This window comes from Pseudopodoces humilis, chromosome 1 (genome assembly GCF_049639895.1).
Source record: "Pseudopodoces humilis isolate 2021_Gansu_Grassland_sample_001 chromosome 1, ASM4963989v1, whole genome shotgun sequence".
Lineage (NCBI taxonomy): Eukaryota > Metazoa > Chordata > Aves > Passeriformes > Paridae > Pseudopodoces > Pseudopodoces humilis.
The window spans coordinates 116,350,493-116,366,624 of NC_142200.1; the positions used below are offsets into that span (position 1 = coordinate 116,350,493).

The following is a 16,132-nucleotide window of genomic DNA, read 5'->3' on the forward strand; positions in this document are numbered from 1 at the left end:
CCCATGACTGCTATCTTGGATAATTTCTTAATACATCTCTGCACATATATATAAGTTTAATTCTTACCCCATGTATCAAGATAAAGTTCTTTCCTCTGTGGCTTAAATTCCATGATAAATGATGATTGCTCAAAGCTGTGGGTTGTGTAGACAATGTGTATTCCTTCTTCTGCTCATATTTCAAACCGGCAGAGGATCTAGTATAAGAAAGACCTTTGTATTCCATTTTCTCCCCCTGACTTCGTACAGATTCTGCTTACCAGATGTTTCCTTCCTTGATGCAAAAAGGCAATGTGGTCCTGCTGGCTGAGGCGTTTCTTGTGTGCCAGCCAACTGCAGGGCTGACACAGAGCGTACAGAAGAAAGACGGCAAGGGGTGCAAGCTGTTCCTCCTTGGTTCTTCCCACTTCCAAAAGTAGTGCTGAAGCCAGTTAGGTTGCCCTTTGACCTGTGACTTTCATTGGCAGTTGAGCCATAAGTGGCTACATAGCCTCTGTCCTTACATGTTAAACATACTGTGAAGATGAGTGCAACTTACATACCGCTACCTTATGAAAAACTTAGTCTATTAGGAGGCAGCCCTTTTCCATCTACACAACCCTTGTTCATACACAGACAATGTTACTTTATTGTTTTAATTTCAAGCCACTCCTGTGCAATTATAATCTTACTTTTCCTGATTTTGTTCACTGTATGTCCAGACATAATCAAGAGTTGTAAAGAACAGGCTTGTTTCTACGGGCTTTTCAATTATTTTGAAATAAGAAAAATAGGGTACAGAGGGCAATGCAGTGAAATTGTCACTCCCACTCCACTCCACTCCACAAGGAGAATTCACAGCACTTGCATCCTTTTTCTTTTTCCACAGGGAAGTAGTAAAACTGGCATCCATGTTTGTTTTTTCTTATCCTAAACTGTTAGGTAGACACTGTTCCGGTTGATGCCATTTACATGCAAAGAGGCCTTTTCAGTACGAGTTAATTTTGTCTGGGAGCATGTAAACTCTTTCTTTGATTCTTCTGAAAGATCATAATGTGCTAAGAATCTTTCTCTGGATGTGGTAGAGTGTGCCAGTACTCTCATTTTGTCAGTGTTTGTGATGTTGTTTGGAATTCCATCTTGCAAATCTCCTTTTTCCAGCAAGAGAAAGTGACTGTTTACACTGATCACAGATTTCCTCCAACAGGTTTTTTTTTACTCCAAATCCTGGAAGATCACTGTCACACCTGTTAAAAGCTTAAAAGATTTCTGATTTTCACTGATTTTTTTTAAAAAATTACTTTCCTTTATTTTTTCCTTTTAAGGAGACTTATATAATTTCCATCTCTGTCTTGTCAAATTTCTGTTATTTACTTCTTCCCTCCATAGCTGGTCCTTACTGCATTCCTTGCCTGATGTCCTAAGGAACTGGTGAGGGATGTCATAAGACAAGGAAGAATAAATTGTCATTAAGGAACTGGAAACCTATATTCAGCATACTTTTTCTGAGATACAAACATTTCAGCACAGATAAATGGTGGATTTTTTTTAACTTTTCCAGTGAAAATTACATTACTGTCTAAAGACGTAGAAATGGTAATATAGACTTGCTTTCTTGTTTTATGCAATGTAATAGGGAAAATCAAATTTAAGACATTTACTTAAAGCTTGAGATGCTTATGACAGAGAACCAGAAAGAAAGGATTGAGTTGCCAACATCTTTTGTTGGTAGAATGCTTTTTTTATGGATTGGCTGCAAGAAGGAAAGACTTAGATTGTGAAGAGAGACCATAGAAGAGAGAATGGTAATTTCTAAAATCCATGGAAAGCAAGTGAAAAATTTTAGTTCCCTCTTAATTTATTCTGTTGTACTTGAAAATCAGAATATATACCACTGACACCATAATCAACTGATGCCATGTTTTCCCTTACTAATGTTTAAAATGGTTTTCATTATGAATTTATTTTACTTTTCCACTCTTGATAACCTTCATACTTCCATGGCAATTGGGAGATGTGACTTGAGGACAGCAGGGAATTTTCAAGAAGGCTGAGAAGGAGGATGCAGGGAAATAGGCCAGTTAGCTGCACCTTGGCCGCAGGGAAGATGGAGAAGTATGTGCTGGGGGCTGGAAAAAGGACCTGGGGGTCCTAGCAGTCATCAAACTGAATGTGAGTCACCAATGCTTCCTTGCAGCAAAGAATGTGAATAGTACCCTGGGATGCATTAGGAGCAGTGCTGCCAGCAGATCAGAGTTAGTAATCCTTCCCCTGTGATACCTCCACACCTGGAGAGATGTCCAGCACTGGGCTCCCCTTTACAAGAAAGACATGGGAATACTGGAGAGTGCCCAGCAAAGGGCTGTTAAGATGGTGAAGGAACTAGAGCAGCTCTTTCGTGAGGAAAGACTCAGAGAGGTGGGTGTGTTCAGCATGGAAAAGAGAAGGCTCAGGACATCTTTTTGAAGTCTGTATCTAAGTGAATGGAAGAAGGGACACAGAGATAGGCTCTTTTCAGTGACACCCAGCAGCAAGATCAGAGCTAATGGGCACAAACAGAAGCGCACAAGGTTCCATCTGAATATCAGGAGGCACTATTACATCTGGTTTTGTTTGGATGATTTGTAGAGCCATAGCTTTTAACTTCTGTTGTGTCCTATAGGAAACTCTTACCTTTTCTCTTCCTTAACGAATGCATGTTTGTATAACAAAGCTGCAGGCATGTGAACACACACAATTCACAGAGCTCTGCCTAGTTGTGGGTATGAGCAGAAGGGTAAAACAGCAGAAGGGAACTCTGTAATCACAAGTAGGAAGTGAATGTTCTACGTGTACATGCAAAGGATTCCAAAGGTATTGGGATATTTAAACTTTTTTTTAACCTTTGACCCTGCAACTGGCAAACTCAGTTACAATAAAAAAAAAAATATAGTTGAACATAATATCTACATTTCGTCTCATCATTCTGTAAATGTATGGAGAAAGTAGTGAGTAGAGAAAAATGTGCTGGTGAAATTCAGACTTTGAAATGGCTTGAACAAGAATTCTTCTATAAAAGCTGAACTGGTTAAGAGTTGGAAATAATGTGCTCTCCAAAGGCCAAACTTGTCACTTTGGCTGAGAACCACCAAGGCAAAGTGGACAATCTAAAATATGGAGAAATATGTCTTGGGCTTCTGTATCAGACCTAGTGCTGTGAGGAAGGGTGCTGGCAGAGCATCCTACTACCAATGCAGCCTTATTTCAGTTCCCTGAACTGTGCTGCATGCACACTGGTAGCTTAAAGAGCATAGCTAACTAATAACTTTATTTGCTGGAATGTTTGCCTTAAGAAAGTGATTTTACCTTTCTTCACACAAACCTTTTTAACTGTATATCAGCCAAAAGTAGATGAAACCTGAACTGTTTAGAAAATCTGCCCTTTGAATGTTCAGCCTCCCAGCAACACAGCCATGCATATTCACACTTACATGGCTGTTAGCTCTGCCACGTATCCTGAGGCAGGACTTTGAGAAACAGAGGAAAATTACATATATTTTCCAAGCAGACTGATAAGCCTTCACATTAAAGCTGTCAAGTGGATTTTCAGGGTAGCAAATAAAAATCTGTGTGTTTCAGAAATGTTTTTTAGAAATTCTACTTCTTATTACTTGATACTACCTTTCAATTGGGTTTTTTTTCCCTCTGTTTATATAGAATTAACTCTGTCTTTATTACATTCCTGGCAGTTGCCTCACTTTTTTCTCAACTGTTGATTTTACAACATAATAAATAATATAAACCGTGCATATTTCTTGGATTTATTCAGTATGTTTGAAAGGAATTGTTGCCTCTATTTAAATATTTAAATATAGATACTTTATGTTCCTATCAATAAAGATCTCATATTGCAAAACATATGACAATAATTTGAGAATTAATTTTCTTTCTGATGGCCTATTCTGTAGCCTGTTGCTTCATTGAGTGCCCCTGAGGAGCTGAGTTTGGGTCTCAACATTTTAAAAAGCACATTCTGAAGATGAAAACCAGTATAAAAATGTGAAATTGGCTTTTCTGGAAGCACACGTGCCATTGTTTTAAGATGATTTTGCCAATACTAGCAGTGCTGCTCAGGAATTTTCTTTGGATCTCTCTAAGGCTACCCATTTTATCCTTTAATATTGGTCTAGAGGATGGAATAAGCTTGAGAATTAGATAGAAATCCTAAATATGTATGCAAATGTTTCAGTAGTGTAGCAGTATTCTTCCATAGACTGGGGAATATTCTTTGTTATCTAAATGTTGTAAATATCAAATTGACCTTGTTTCTGCAAGGAGAAACTTATTTTTTTTCAGAAAAAAAAAGGGGATTTCAAAACTTTGCATGAAATATTTCAAAAATGCATGAGACAAAATAATTATACACAGTATCTGATGACCTAGTAGAGACTGGTTTCTTTGTTAACTGCAGTTTCACCTGAAAGTGAATTTTGGACAGTAATATTTACCTGGTAAATCTGAGCCCCTGCAGTCCCAGAACTGGATCTTTTGCCCTTTTTCAGTGACATAGATTGTAGTTCCATGCAGTTCTTCACATTTTTACATTTCTATGGGTTTTAGTGTCTTCCACAGAGTTTTGGTATTGTCTGAACATGATAATACAAAAATACTTCTTACACTAGTTTTAGACTTTGGCAGGATCTACATTCATACATTCCACCAGCTTTATCCTCTAAATCAGTAAATGAAGAAGCTAAGTAGCAGTGATTGCTGTCTGTGCTGTACCAGTGTCCCTCAATTGTATTTCTTACTCTTCTGAACAGAGTATGTATTTTGTAAGGAGCCTTAATGGGCTACCATTGCATTCTTCTGCACATCTATGCTTGATGAATTGGTTTTACCATTATGCTGTAGATTGAAATTTAGCAGCAGAGCCAGGGACAGGTCTTCTGCTTCTGCCTGTCAGTGGAAGGTCTTTGTTACCTCTCCCCAAAATGCACCAGCTCAGTGTAAAGCTCTTGGAACTATTTGAATTTCAGACTTATTTCCTAGGCATATTCTTACATTTTTGATGTCATACGTTCTGAAAGAGTTTATAGTTTCTCATTCCTCTCTATACCTGAGCAATAGTGGGATTCCAGTGACTTTTACTAAGATGTCAGACCTTAGAGTCACATACCTTTTCAAGAATGCTATTTAAGTGCATGTAGAATTTTATTTAGACTTTCTGAAGTCCTGCTTGTTGTGATCTCTGCTAACAGTCAGCTGAGAGGAACATTTCTGTTCCAGGCTTCTGTATATGAAAATCTGATGCTTGTAATTGCCTTAACAAGAATCATATCCACAAATCATATCCTGTTGTGAAGAAAGAAAAGTAGACTTCTATATATAGTTTGCTCAGAGGTCAACCTCATTTCTTGTAAGAAAATGTGTGTCTTAGAGCAGACCCCAGTATACAATTCTTTGGCAGAGAGATTTAAACTCTTGTGGTTATGACATAAGTGCATGTTTCAAAAGATGGAAAAGATGGAAAGGAACAGATGAGAACTATGAACAAATCTTGCAGAATTAATCCCTTCATTGATTTGCCTGCTTTTTCTTTCATACATATTGAGCATTTTTCCCACTTTGAAGTAATGCAACTGTCCCTACCTCATGCCAATAGATATTTCACATTGGACAGCTACTGCAGAGATAACACATATGAAATCAAGTTTCTTAAAGAACTATTACCCCAACAATTTCTTTCTCATTCAGGTCTGCATTGGTTTGGCATGGCCTGGTTTTTGGTAGCAGTGGGGGGCACAAAGGTGTCATCTGTGAGAAGCTGCTGGAAGCTTCCACCATGTCTGTCCGAGCTAATCCCTGATGGCTCTGAAGATGAACATGCTACTGGCCAAAGCTGGGCTGATTAGAGATGTTAGTAACACCTCTATGATAACATATTTAAGAAAATCAAAACAAAGTGGGTCAGGCACAGATTTTTCTTAAGAGGAGGAGGTGAGAACATATGAGGGAAAAGAATATGGGGACACCAAGGGCAGTGGAGAAAGAGGGGCACGAGGTACTCCAGGAGCCAGAACTGAGATTCGTCTGCAGGCTGTGGTGAGGACCATGGTGCAGCAGCTGTGCCCCTGCAGCCCATGGAGATCCACAGGGGATGCAGAGATCCACCAATAGCTCATGGAGATCCACGGGGAATGCAGAGATCCACCTGCAGCCCATGGGGGATGTGCCCATGCTGGAGCAGCTGGATGCCTGGAGGAGGCTGTGATCCAGTGGGAGACACAGTGGACAGAAGGAGGCCCCTGCTTCCAGGCTGAAGCAGCCTGTCCTTGGAGGGCTGCACCCCATGGAGAGAACCACGTTGCAGCAGTTTTGGGAGGACTGTGTGCCTGTGGGAGGAGGTCACACTGCAGCAGGTGTTTGGCTGCTGCTCATGAGAGTGGGGGAAGAGTTCTGGGGAAGTTCACGAAGTGTCTTCCATGGAGGGACCTCACAGTCTCACAGGGGAAGGACTCCTCTCCCTGAGCAGTGGAAGAAAACCTTGGATGACAAACTGACCACAACTCCCATGCCCTGTCTCCCTGCACTGTAAGTGGGAAGGAGTAAAGAGTTGGGAGAAAAAAAGGTGTTTTCAGGGCTTCTTTTACTTTTCATTATCCTACTCTGTTATTAGTAAAGTCACTTTGCAACTTTAAGTTGAAGCTGCTTTGCCCTTCAAGTGTTTTCTCCCAGTCCTTATTTCAACTCAACTCAATTTTTTTTTTCTCTTTTCTGCCCACCTGTGGCAGGAGTGGGTGACCAAGTGCCTTTTATGGGTGCCTGGCATTGGGCCATTGTTAAACCATGACAAGATCTTATATTATATGTATTTGTTATTATTATGAAGACTTTCCAGCATGTGCAATAGTATATTAGATAGGATACTCAAATAAAAATCTAAAATGAGAAATATTTACAAAATAATTAGAAAACATTAACATTGACATTTGCCTTTAATTGTACAGTCGACAGGTGGTATAACACAGGATCATGCATTTAATTGACTAGTTTGATTAAAAGTAAATGCATGTGCTTATTCATAGTTTAGGTGATTCCAGTTAGCTCTTGAAGTCCTTCACTTCGGTGAAACAAATGGAATGTGGTAGACTTGAGTTCCAATCTTTATTGTTCATTTCATATCCACCAGTCGGTTTCTGCAATCCTGGGTTACCAAGGCTCTTAGATATTATTTTATGTAGTAAGGATATATAATTTTAAATGTTATCTTTTTAGAATTGATTTCTTGTTCATATTATATGCTGTTACTACTATTAAAAGTCTCTAGAATTGTAAAGCTTAATTTATTAGTCTTCATTCAAAATAGTTGAGAAATGAATTAGTGAATTAGAAAGGATTTGAAATATCATTCAGCTCTACTAAAACTGAGAGAGATTCCAGCTTCCAAGTAATTTCTTTTTCAGTTGCTTATAACTTTTTTTTTTGTGATCCTAGCAGCCAAGGGGGAATGCAGAGGAGATACAATCTTGCCAAATTTCTTTTGGCGGTTTTAAAAGTAATTTGGTTCAAAACGTGTTTGGAATTGCATTACTTTTTTTTTTTTTTTAAAGGCATAATATCTGCACTAATACAATTTCAGAAGTGTTGAAATTACTTTCTTACTGTGTAGCAATCACTTCCAGCAGCTGGTGAGAAAAATAACCTGAAGAGTTTCTTTCCTCTCTGTTCTTTCTTTTCACAGTTGCACAGGTTGAAACCTTTTGCTAACTCAGCTGACACATTGGCATTTTCAAAGACATTGTGGGAATGTCATCCACTTGCAGAACAGTGTGAATAGCTTCAGAGTCTGACCTGTTGTGTGCACAGGGGAATGTGTCACTCTTGAAACATAGCTACCTTAGGGAGGTGGCTTGGCAGGAGTTATAATGGCCAATGATGCTACAAAATTTACAATGGCAAATGAAGAATATTATACATGATAGAAACAGGAGGGTTATTTAGACAGACATAATATACTCAAGTTACTGAAGTATAAATGACTGTGAAAGAAAGGCCCAGATTTTTCTCAAGCTGTGTCTGCTATATACCATACGTTGTATTTAAAGGAGACAGAATCATGGTAAACAATCGTAGGCAGCTCCCTGCAGAAGGTGAGGATGTGTGGGAGACAAAGAGACAAAAAATGACCAGATAGTCTTTCTGACTTGAAGACTGGGGGATGTGAGAGAAGTAAGCTGCTTCACACCATTGGAATGATTTGCTGCTCTTTTGGTCACCTGGGGTTACTGGCAGTTGGGAGAAGCTAAAGGCAGCCCTAAACCCTGCAATCTAACACTGCTGTCGTCATCTTTGCTCTTATCTGGTATACCTTTGCTTTTCAAAGTAATTAATAATCAAGACCCAGAAGTAAACAATATTTTTTTTTTTTTTTTTAAGAATGTGGTCCTAGCTGAAAGGTGATGCATTCACAAGCACAGGACTTCTGGTCTTCTTCTGCAGTTCTCAGCAACTATATCTTACAATTCTGTTTTAAAAAACTCACTCTCCCAACTCAGCTTAAAAGGCTGAAAACTATCTAACTTCATCTTGCATATATTCAGGGCAATTTGCAAAACCAGAGTTTGCTGGTATTTAGTATAACCCACTCTGTGACCCTCCTTAGCAAAGTAAATGTGGTGAGATCTTAGCCTGGAGTCATAATAGTAGTTTCCCTCTTCCTGGTTTCATTTGGTCTCCCAGGGAGAAGTAATAGTCTCCCATGTGACAGGGGGAGGAGGAGATGTTCACCTTGAGGACATGCATTGAAAATAAATCTGAAATACATTTCCTTGCTCCTTACTTTGAAATTGCCCTTTGTATTTTAGAATGGCTGTAGAAAGTCTGTGAGCAAGTCCTGGGCTACTAAGACTATCAGATGGCTTAAACTATTCTTAAGATTCGTTTCAGTAGAAGTTGCAGGAAATATAGGTTTAATTCTTTTATTCAAACTCAGTAGATGGTTTGGGACAATTAATTTCCAATTGTTTCCCAGTAGAGCAGATTTACTTGTATATTAATGAGGCACAGGTGTTAGGCCCCTGGTGCCTGCATGCCTGGGAGGCATATTTAGGTTGTTTATCTAGTCAGCCATAGGTACTGCAAGGTACTCAAGCTTGCCTTTAACAGTTTATACAGTGAGGCTTTTTAATTTTTTGATGTTTTTTTAAATTTGCTAGCACCTGTTAAAATTTTAAAACTGATCATGTAGAAAGAAGTAGGAGTGATTTCAATAGTAAATAGCGCTAAATGTTAAAGAAAGTCATCTTCTATGATGCTTAACTGCCCAGCTTGACATTAAGAAGAAAAGAAGGTTCATTTAAGCAAATACGTCATGTGAAGAGCTAATACAGTCAACAGAGTACTTTTCTGTTGCATATTTTTGGAATAGGTACTTCTTTGTCTACAGCTGAAACATGAATGTGCTTATATTAATATTCATTTTTCTTGTTTATTCACTGAACTGCAGTACCAACATTTTAGAGGAAATGGAATAGCCTCCATAGACATTATGAATTTCAGTAGCTGGCATAATTATAGCGATCTACATATTCATTAAATCCAAAGAAGAAATGTGTCCAAAAAAACAGCCATGCGTTTAGAAGTGGTACACAACTAAATATATACATTTTAAAAAGTTGCTTTCCTCTGCTTATCCAAAATTGTGTGGTGTCATATAGTCCTTAAATCAGCTAAGGCTTTTATTTTGTTTAAATGTTCATTCCTTTTGCTTTTGCAGTAAAGAATGGGAAGAACTATTTGTAAACAACAATTACTTGGCAACTATACGGCTGAAGGGGATTAATGGGCAGCTGAGAAGCAGCAGGTTCCGTAGTGTTTGCTGGAAGGTAAGAAGAGAAAATATTTATTTACAGTTTGTGGTTGCAATATATCAACACATTACCTGATGCGCTGGAAGATTATTGATGCAAAGAATCATGAATTTTCCAAGAGACTTCATCCCAGTGTTTTCCTACTCATTTTTATAATTCATAGGACATTTGCTAACCACATCAAGTTGCTTTGAAGCTGAATTGCAGGTAATAGCAAAAGAATCCTAGGAAAGTGTATCTTTGTACTGGCGATATGTTTAGAATTGAGTGCCACACAGCCATCTCAGTATCTGTGCAGGGAAGTCACGCACAGGGAATAATAGATAGGAGGTTAGTCTAAAACATTACGGTTTTGTGGAATTTGGGACTGCTTTAAAATCAGTTTGATGCTTTGGCTAGCTGGTTTTCCTAGTGAAATGAGAAAACGAAGACCAATCCCTCCTGTAAGGACTGGATGGAGAAGGAAGCAAGGTCTTCCAGAAGCACAACAGCTCCTTGGGAGTATTTTGTTTTTTAAGTAGCAGAGGAAGGGAGAAAGAAAGCAAGGTGACACTGGGTTGCTCTATAAAGTCCAAAAAATTTTGTTGCAGTGACATCAAGTCTTCTGTTGTGCACTAACTCTGATAGCAGAGAAAAAATTTTCTAGTCTAGTTACTGTGTGTTAATGCTGATCATTTAAATTACCTGACTTGGAATTTCTCAACCATCATTTTAGCTCAGAGACCTATAAAAAGAAATTTAAAATACTCCTTATATATGAATGAAAGAAAGCGAAAGTTTGAAATGTGAAATGTATGCAGCATTGAACTAGTTTAAAGTTAATGAAAATATTTTATTCAGCAAGCCAGATGAATATATGCCACCTGCATTGTTTCACCAGTTTGCCTCTTTTTAAGTCTCTAAGTTAGGAGGCCGTAACTCAAACCCCTGAACTAACACAAACATCGAGTCCTTCCCCGTCTTCTAATTACATCAAGGAGTGGTTTTATTTTAGAAATAAGGCAGGGTTTATTTGCTTGTCCCAATATGCATTAGGGCTCTGTTGTTAAGTTCTGAAATTTTAAAGGTTTTTTTAGTAATTTAGGAATGTTTTTTGTTCGTCAGTACTTCTGTTTGTCAGTATTACTGTTTCTTAACACTTTACAATGTGCAAATAAAAACATTGAAAAATCAAGAAAATACTGGGGTTTTTCCATGCTTTAAATGAAATTAAATAGTACTTTGCACTGCATGTTTCTTTCTAACCCTTTTTAAAGAGACATGAAAAAACTGAGATGTAGGCATTCTCAAGGACTTTCTGCAAAACTGATCCTCTTAGCTGCCTTGCAGAATTCTAGAGCACATTTCATTTCTTACATCGGATATATCCCTCAGTACTTAGTTCCTGCTCTGCATTTGTGGTTCATTTTAAGCACATTGCATTAGGTCATCAGTGTTACATAAATAGCTTCAAGTTTTGTATATTTCTTTTCACATCGTTCCAGTTTGTTTCTGCCTTGGAAGTCACCATGAACTTTACTGAAGCTGTAACAGTTTACAAAGCTTGAGTTCGTGGCTTCAGTTGACTTTAATGCTTAATTTTGCACTGTAGAACTGCTGTTGCTTCTAGCTACTTATTTATGGACTAGAAAGCACTAAAACCAGACATATTTTATAGCTTTTTGCTTTTTCTTTCTGGGGTGGTTTATGCTGTCTGGTAGGATTTATATGCAAAGCTATGTAAAATTGATGAAACTTAATGAATTTATTTTGTTTTGCTAATAGTTATTTCTGGACGTTCTACCGCAAGATAGAAGTCAATGGATTAAAACCACTTCAGACTTAAGAACTTCTTACAATAAGATCAAAGAAATTGTAAGTTGGTACAAAATAGGTTCTCATATTTTGGCATAGATATTAACATTTATAACGTAACTGGAGAGGATTTAATATTTTTTTTCTGTTTTTACCTAGCACATTACGAACCCTCGGAAAGCAGGACAGCAAGATCTGATAATCAACAACCCACTCTCTCAGGACGAGGGGGTAAGTGAACCCAACACATGCTACTAAAATTCTCATCTTCTTCAGTCTGACACAAGTGAGTTCTTGCTGAAGTAGGCAAAATGGCAGGTGCTAAAATCTCCGTGCTAAATGTCCAAACTGACTTGTTTTTACAATTGTTCCACAGGTTCTGCTAACAACTGGAAATGCTCATTTTCAGGTTAATATTCTGATTTTTAGGGCTTAACTCAGAAGGCTGAGGTAAACAAAAAATCAGTGCTGGACTCTAACTAACTGATATGCTTTTTATCACTGTATGTTTTCATTTTATGCATCAAATGGCTCTAGTTTAAGGAGTGTTTGAACAGTCAATATGAGCTGAATGCTGTTAACAGAACACTGAATGACCCTGTCTGGAAGATTGTTCAGCCTTGAATGTTTTTTTAACTGCATTTTGTTATACCTGTAAAGCTTTTAAGTATTTTATTGCACATATCTTTAAGCTTTTCTATTAATTATGTGACCATTGTTACCATCAAAATTCTTTTTTATCAATTTTTTAAAATAACTTAATGGCATGAAAATAATTTTTTTGGCTGCATTTAAGAGATTTGCACCTGAAAAGACTGTCTCAGATATCTCTGGTGATATTACTCCTGTTTTTGAAGCCCATACTTCATCTATAGAGTGGTACTGTGCTCCTTATTTAATTTAGAAGGAGAGAGCTCTGCAGCTGTTATGACTATGCACATCATCAAACTATTCTTGCATCCAGCTGGACAGAGAGTTGTGTCAAATGTAAAAGATTTAAAACATTTCTGCTGTAGTTTATGATTATAGACAGTGGCTCAAACTGCTCTGCCTGTGGTGTCTTTTGGATATAGAAAACAAAGGTTAACATGTCATAGTGTGCAGCAAGGGATTAATCTATAAAACAAAGCCACTGACCAAATCAGGCATAGGACTGAGGAACAAAGTGTCTTTGAGCCTCTGCTGTGACTTAATGTTACACCCATTTAGTGTCCTGATTTTTCCATCCTTTTACAATACAGCTTCTGTTTGCTTCCTCTGTTCTGGTGGGCCAGGGTGCAGCAGGTACAGGGGAGTTCCAAAATGTGGTCTAGCTGCATGAAAAGAGTTGAGAGTTAAAAAGGTAGTCACTGTATGTAAGGAGTTATTAAAGACAGAAATGTTTTTGAAGTTTAGGGTTTTTTCTGAGTTTTAACACAAATATAGCAACTAATTAACATGGAGTTTTGTTATTTTGCTTCCATCCCCATAATAGCATTAATTTACTTTCTCTTTTCTTTCTGTGGAGCATAAGCCACCATGGCAAATAATTGTTCACAGGAAGGCAAGAAATTGTGAAAGTATTGTACAGACTCTGTACTGTATTTCATTCACTGGTGCTGCTGTTATCGGAAAACTTACCTAACCTGCATGAAAGCTGCTATAGATTTTGCTCCATCTGTATTTTGATCAAGCTACCATCCCTTTATAATAGAGGATACAGTTTCCAATACTTTTTCTGGAGCATACAATTAACAGCACTTTCTGGCTTCTTTTTGGTTAGCTTTTACAACATATTTGTAAGCAAGGCATGGAAACAAAGGAGAATGAAAATGGTCATAAGCATAGCTACAGAAGAAGCTAAACCTACTTCAGATTCTTTAATTTAGTATTTTTTATTTTGATAGTGAGCTTTAAATACTCTGGCTTTTCCTAGCATAATTTTTTTAGAATGGCCAGTCTTGGTCTTCAGAATGGTGTCATTTTTGTAAAAGGTATTTGGTTGTCATACACTCCTTATATGATTTTGTCTCCACTAAACCAAACTAGCTTATTCCCAAACAATTTCTTATGGATATTGCAGCAGCTTCCCTTTAAAGTCCATACATTCATGGAGGAAGTATGGTACAGTCCAGTGATACAGACCTTTTTCCTTGTGTGAACAACGGAAGTTTTTTCAGTTGAGTTGGTGGTTTTGATAAGTTTGACTTTACTCTGCCATTCTAAATATTCTTCCTGGAACCCAAACAAGTAACTCTCAAACCTGCAGCCATGCAGTGAGCAAATGCTATGAGCCTAGAACAAGGATCCAGGAACTTGAATGTTGTTATTTCTGATCCTGACTTTCAAACTGACTTTCTCAGGTGTGTTGTGCTGGTCAGCAACATTCTTTATCTCCCATAAAATATTGATATACCTGTCTACCAGGAATGTTGAGGATGAATTAGTTAATATTTGTACAGTACTTTGCTGATGTAGTTTATATGCCTTTAGTATTAGTAGAAGTCTTGGTTTCATACAATTATTTTTCCTTATTTCAGAGTCTTTGGAATAAATTTTTCCAGGATAAAGAGCTTCGAGCTATGATTGAACAAGATGTGACGAGAACGTATGTAGATCTTTTAAGAGAAATTTCTATATATAAATTTATAGTCTGCATTTTTATGCGGTATATTTTATATTATGTTTTCTTGACTTTGGTTACTGTAAATGTCAGGTTTGTTGAACATGAATGTGTGGAAACATACATTAAATGTATAAAAATACAACTTACATGGAGTGAAAAATGAGACAATCTAGTTGAATATTAAATCCTGGAGATTTATTGGTATCATTGAAGAAAAGCTCTTCTAAATTAAGATATTAGGAAGTGTACTACTTGTGAAATTTAAAGTAGTTTTATGTATGAAGCAAAGAGAACATCAGAGAAACTGAAAGGTCTTTTAACTAAATTATGATCATAATGAAAGATCGAACAGATTACTTTCCTAATTCTCAGCACTTAATACAATCAAGAATAAAAAGCTGTTTGTAATTAGTAAGGGAAATGCCACTCATCTATAGAAGTTGAGGGGATCTGTTTTTATTTATCACTATTCTAGTTTTATTTGTCATATATGCCTTTTAAAATTTGTCCTGATATTACTATGATTATGTTTTCATCTGCTTGGCCCTTAGGTCATTCCTGTTTAGAAACTTGTTTGAGTTAGAACACTCAGTTCCTGAAAATATTTCTTTTCAGAGTGCGAGCATTGAGTAATGTGTGAATGTAATTAAATTCAATTACTGGTTTGCTACCATGTGAAATTTTACCATGTGAATATTTGTATTGCAAATATTTTTTCTTATAACTTGAAAAAAGTGATGATAGTCGTAGATTCTACAAATCCCAAGCTTACACATTTTCATTTACAGAAACCAAGTCATGCAGAAGAAATCATTGCAGTCTGATTTTCAAATATTTTACATGTCCGTCCCTAGACCCATTCTTGGATGTATTTTGCCATGAGATGTATAATTAAAATCTGAGTATACTTTCATGTGCATTCTCACAACAGATGGTATTTTTTGTTTGTTAAAGGAAACAGTTCAGGATGTTCTAAGATTAAAATATATATGTATCTAAACTATAATTGGAGAATGAAAAGTTGTATGGAGGTTATGGTGGATGTAAGACTATTATTTAAATATATATGTATATACACACAAATTCTAGGCTCTCACTGTGGCAAATGGCAGAGTAGTATTCACTAGTATCAGTCATAGTGACTAAAGAAATTTTAATTTATGCATTTATACAAAATAATATGTACTTGAAAAAATAGTAGTATATATTGTGTCACCAATAGGAAAATAAGTCAAGCAATGAAGAAGCAAAATTTATCAGTGACATGAATGTATTTGATAAGCTACATGCATTTTATATGTACACTTGTTTGTCTAATCATAAAGCAGAGTATGCATTTTTACATATACTTAAGTATCTATTTGTAAACTGCAATTATTTTAAGAAGCAGTAAGTTTTTCTTTCTGTGGCTTTAGAATGTAAAAACCTTCTCTTTACATTTACATTCTTTAAATAAATCCCTGGAGTTAGAATTTTAGAAGTTTAAAATTCATCATTAATTTACAATGCTTTTTATTAAAGGTTAAAATAATTATTATATTCCATTTCCATAATCACTACTTTCTAGCTGCTGTTTCTTATTTAATGAATATTTTTATATTCTTTGTCATCTAGTTGAGTCCTCCATCATCCCACAGTATCAAGTACATAATGCTGTAGAGAGTGATGCTAACTGCACACAGAGTAGCAAACCAGAGTTCCAGCTATCAAAGCAGTGAAAAAATTATAATGCTTTTGTTAGAATTCCCTGAAGTGTAGTAACAATAAACAGGAAAAGTGGCTAGAATTAGGTTCCTAAAATTGATATTGGTTTAAATTGGTTTAAACTTCAGGATTTTGCTATCTAAAGGCAACTGGAATAAAGTTTGTTCAAGTGTGAGTGTTTGTTCCTATGCATTTTGAG

The 16,132-nt window shown here is 36.7% G+C and overlaps 1 protein-coding gene across 8 annotated transcripts in view; it reads left to right on the forward strand.

The window, feature by feature from the left end:
- The window catches only part of TBC1D5 (TBC1 domain family member 5), a 315,390-nt gene that overhangs the window by 163,755 nt on the left and 135,503 nt on the right, over window positions 1–16,132 (forward strand). For all 8 annotated transcript variants that reach the window (XM_088054565.1, XM_088054556.1, XM_014248648.2 and 5 more), the window contains 4 exons: window positions 9,737–9,845; window positions 11,595–11,684; window positions 11,784–11,855; window positions 14,144–14,211. In XM_088054565.1, the coding sequence (XP_087910691.1) occupies window positions 9,737–9,845; window positions 11,595–11,684; window positions 11,784–11,855; window positions 14,144–14,211 (339 nt within the window). The remainder of the gene's footprint in view (window positions 1–9,736; window positions 9,846–11,594; window positions 11,685–11,783; window positions 11,856–14,143; window positions 14,212–16,132) is intronic.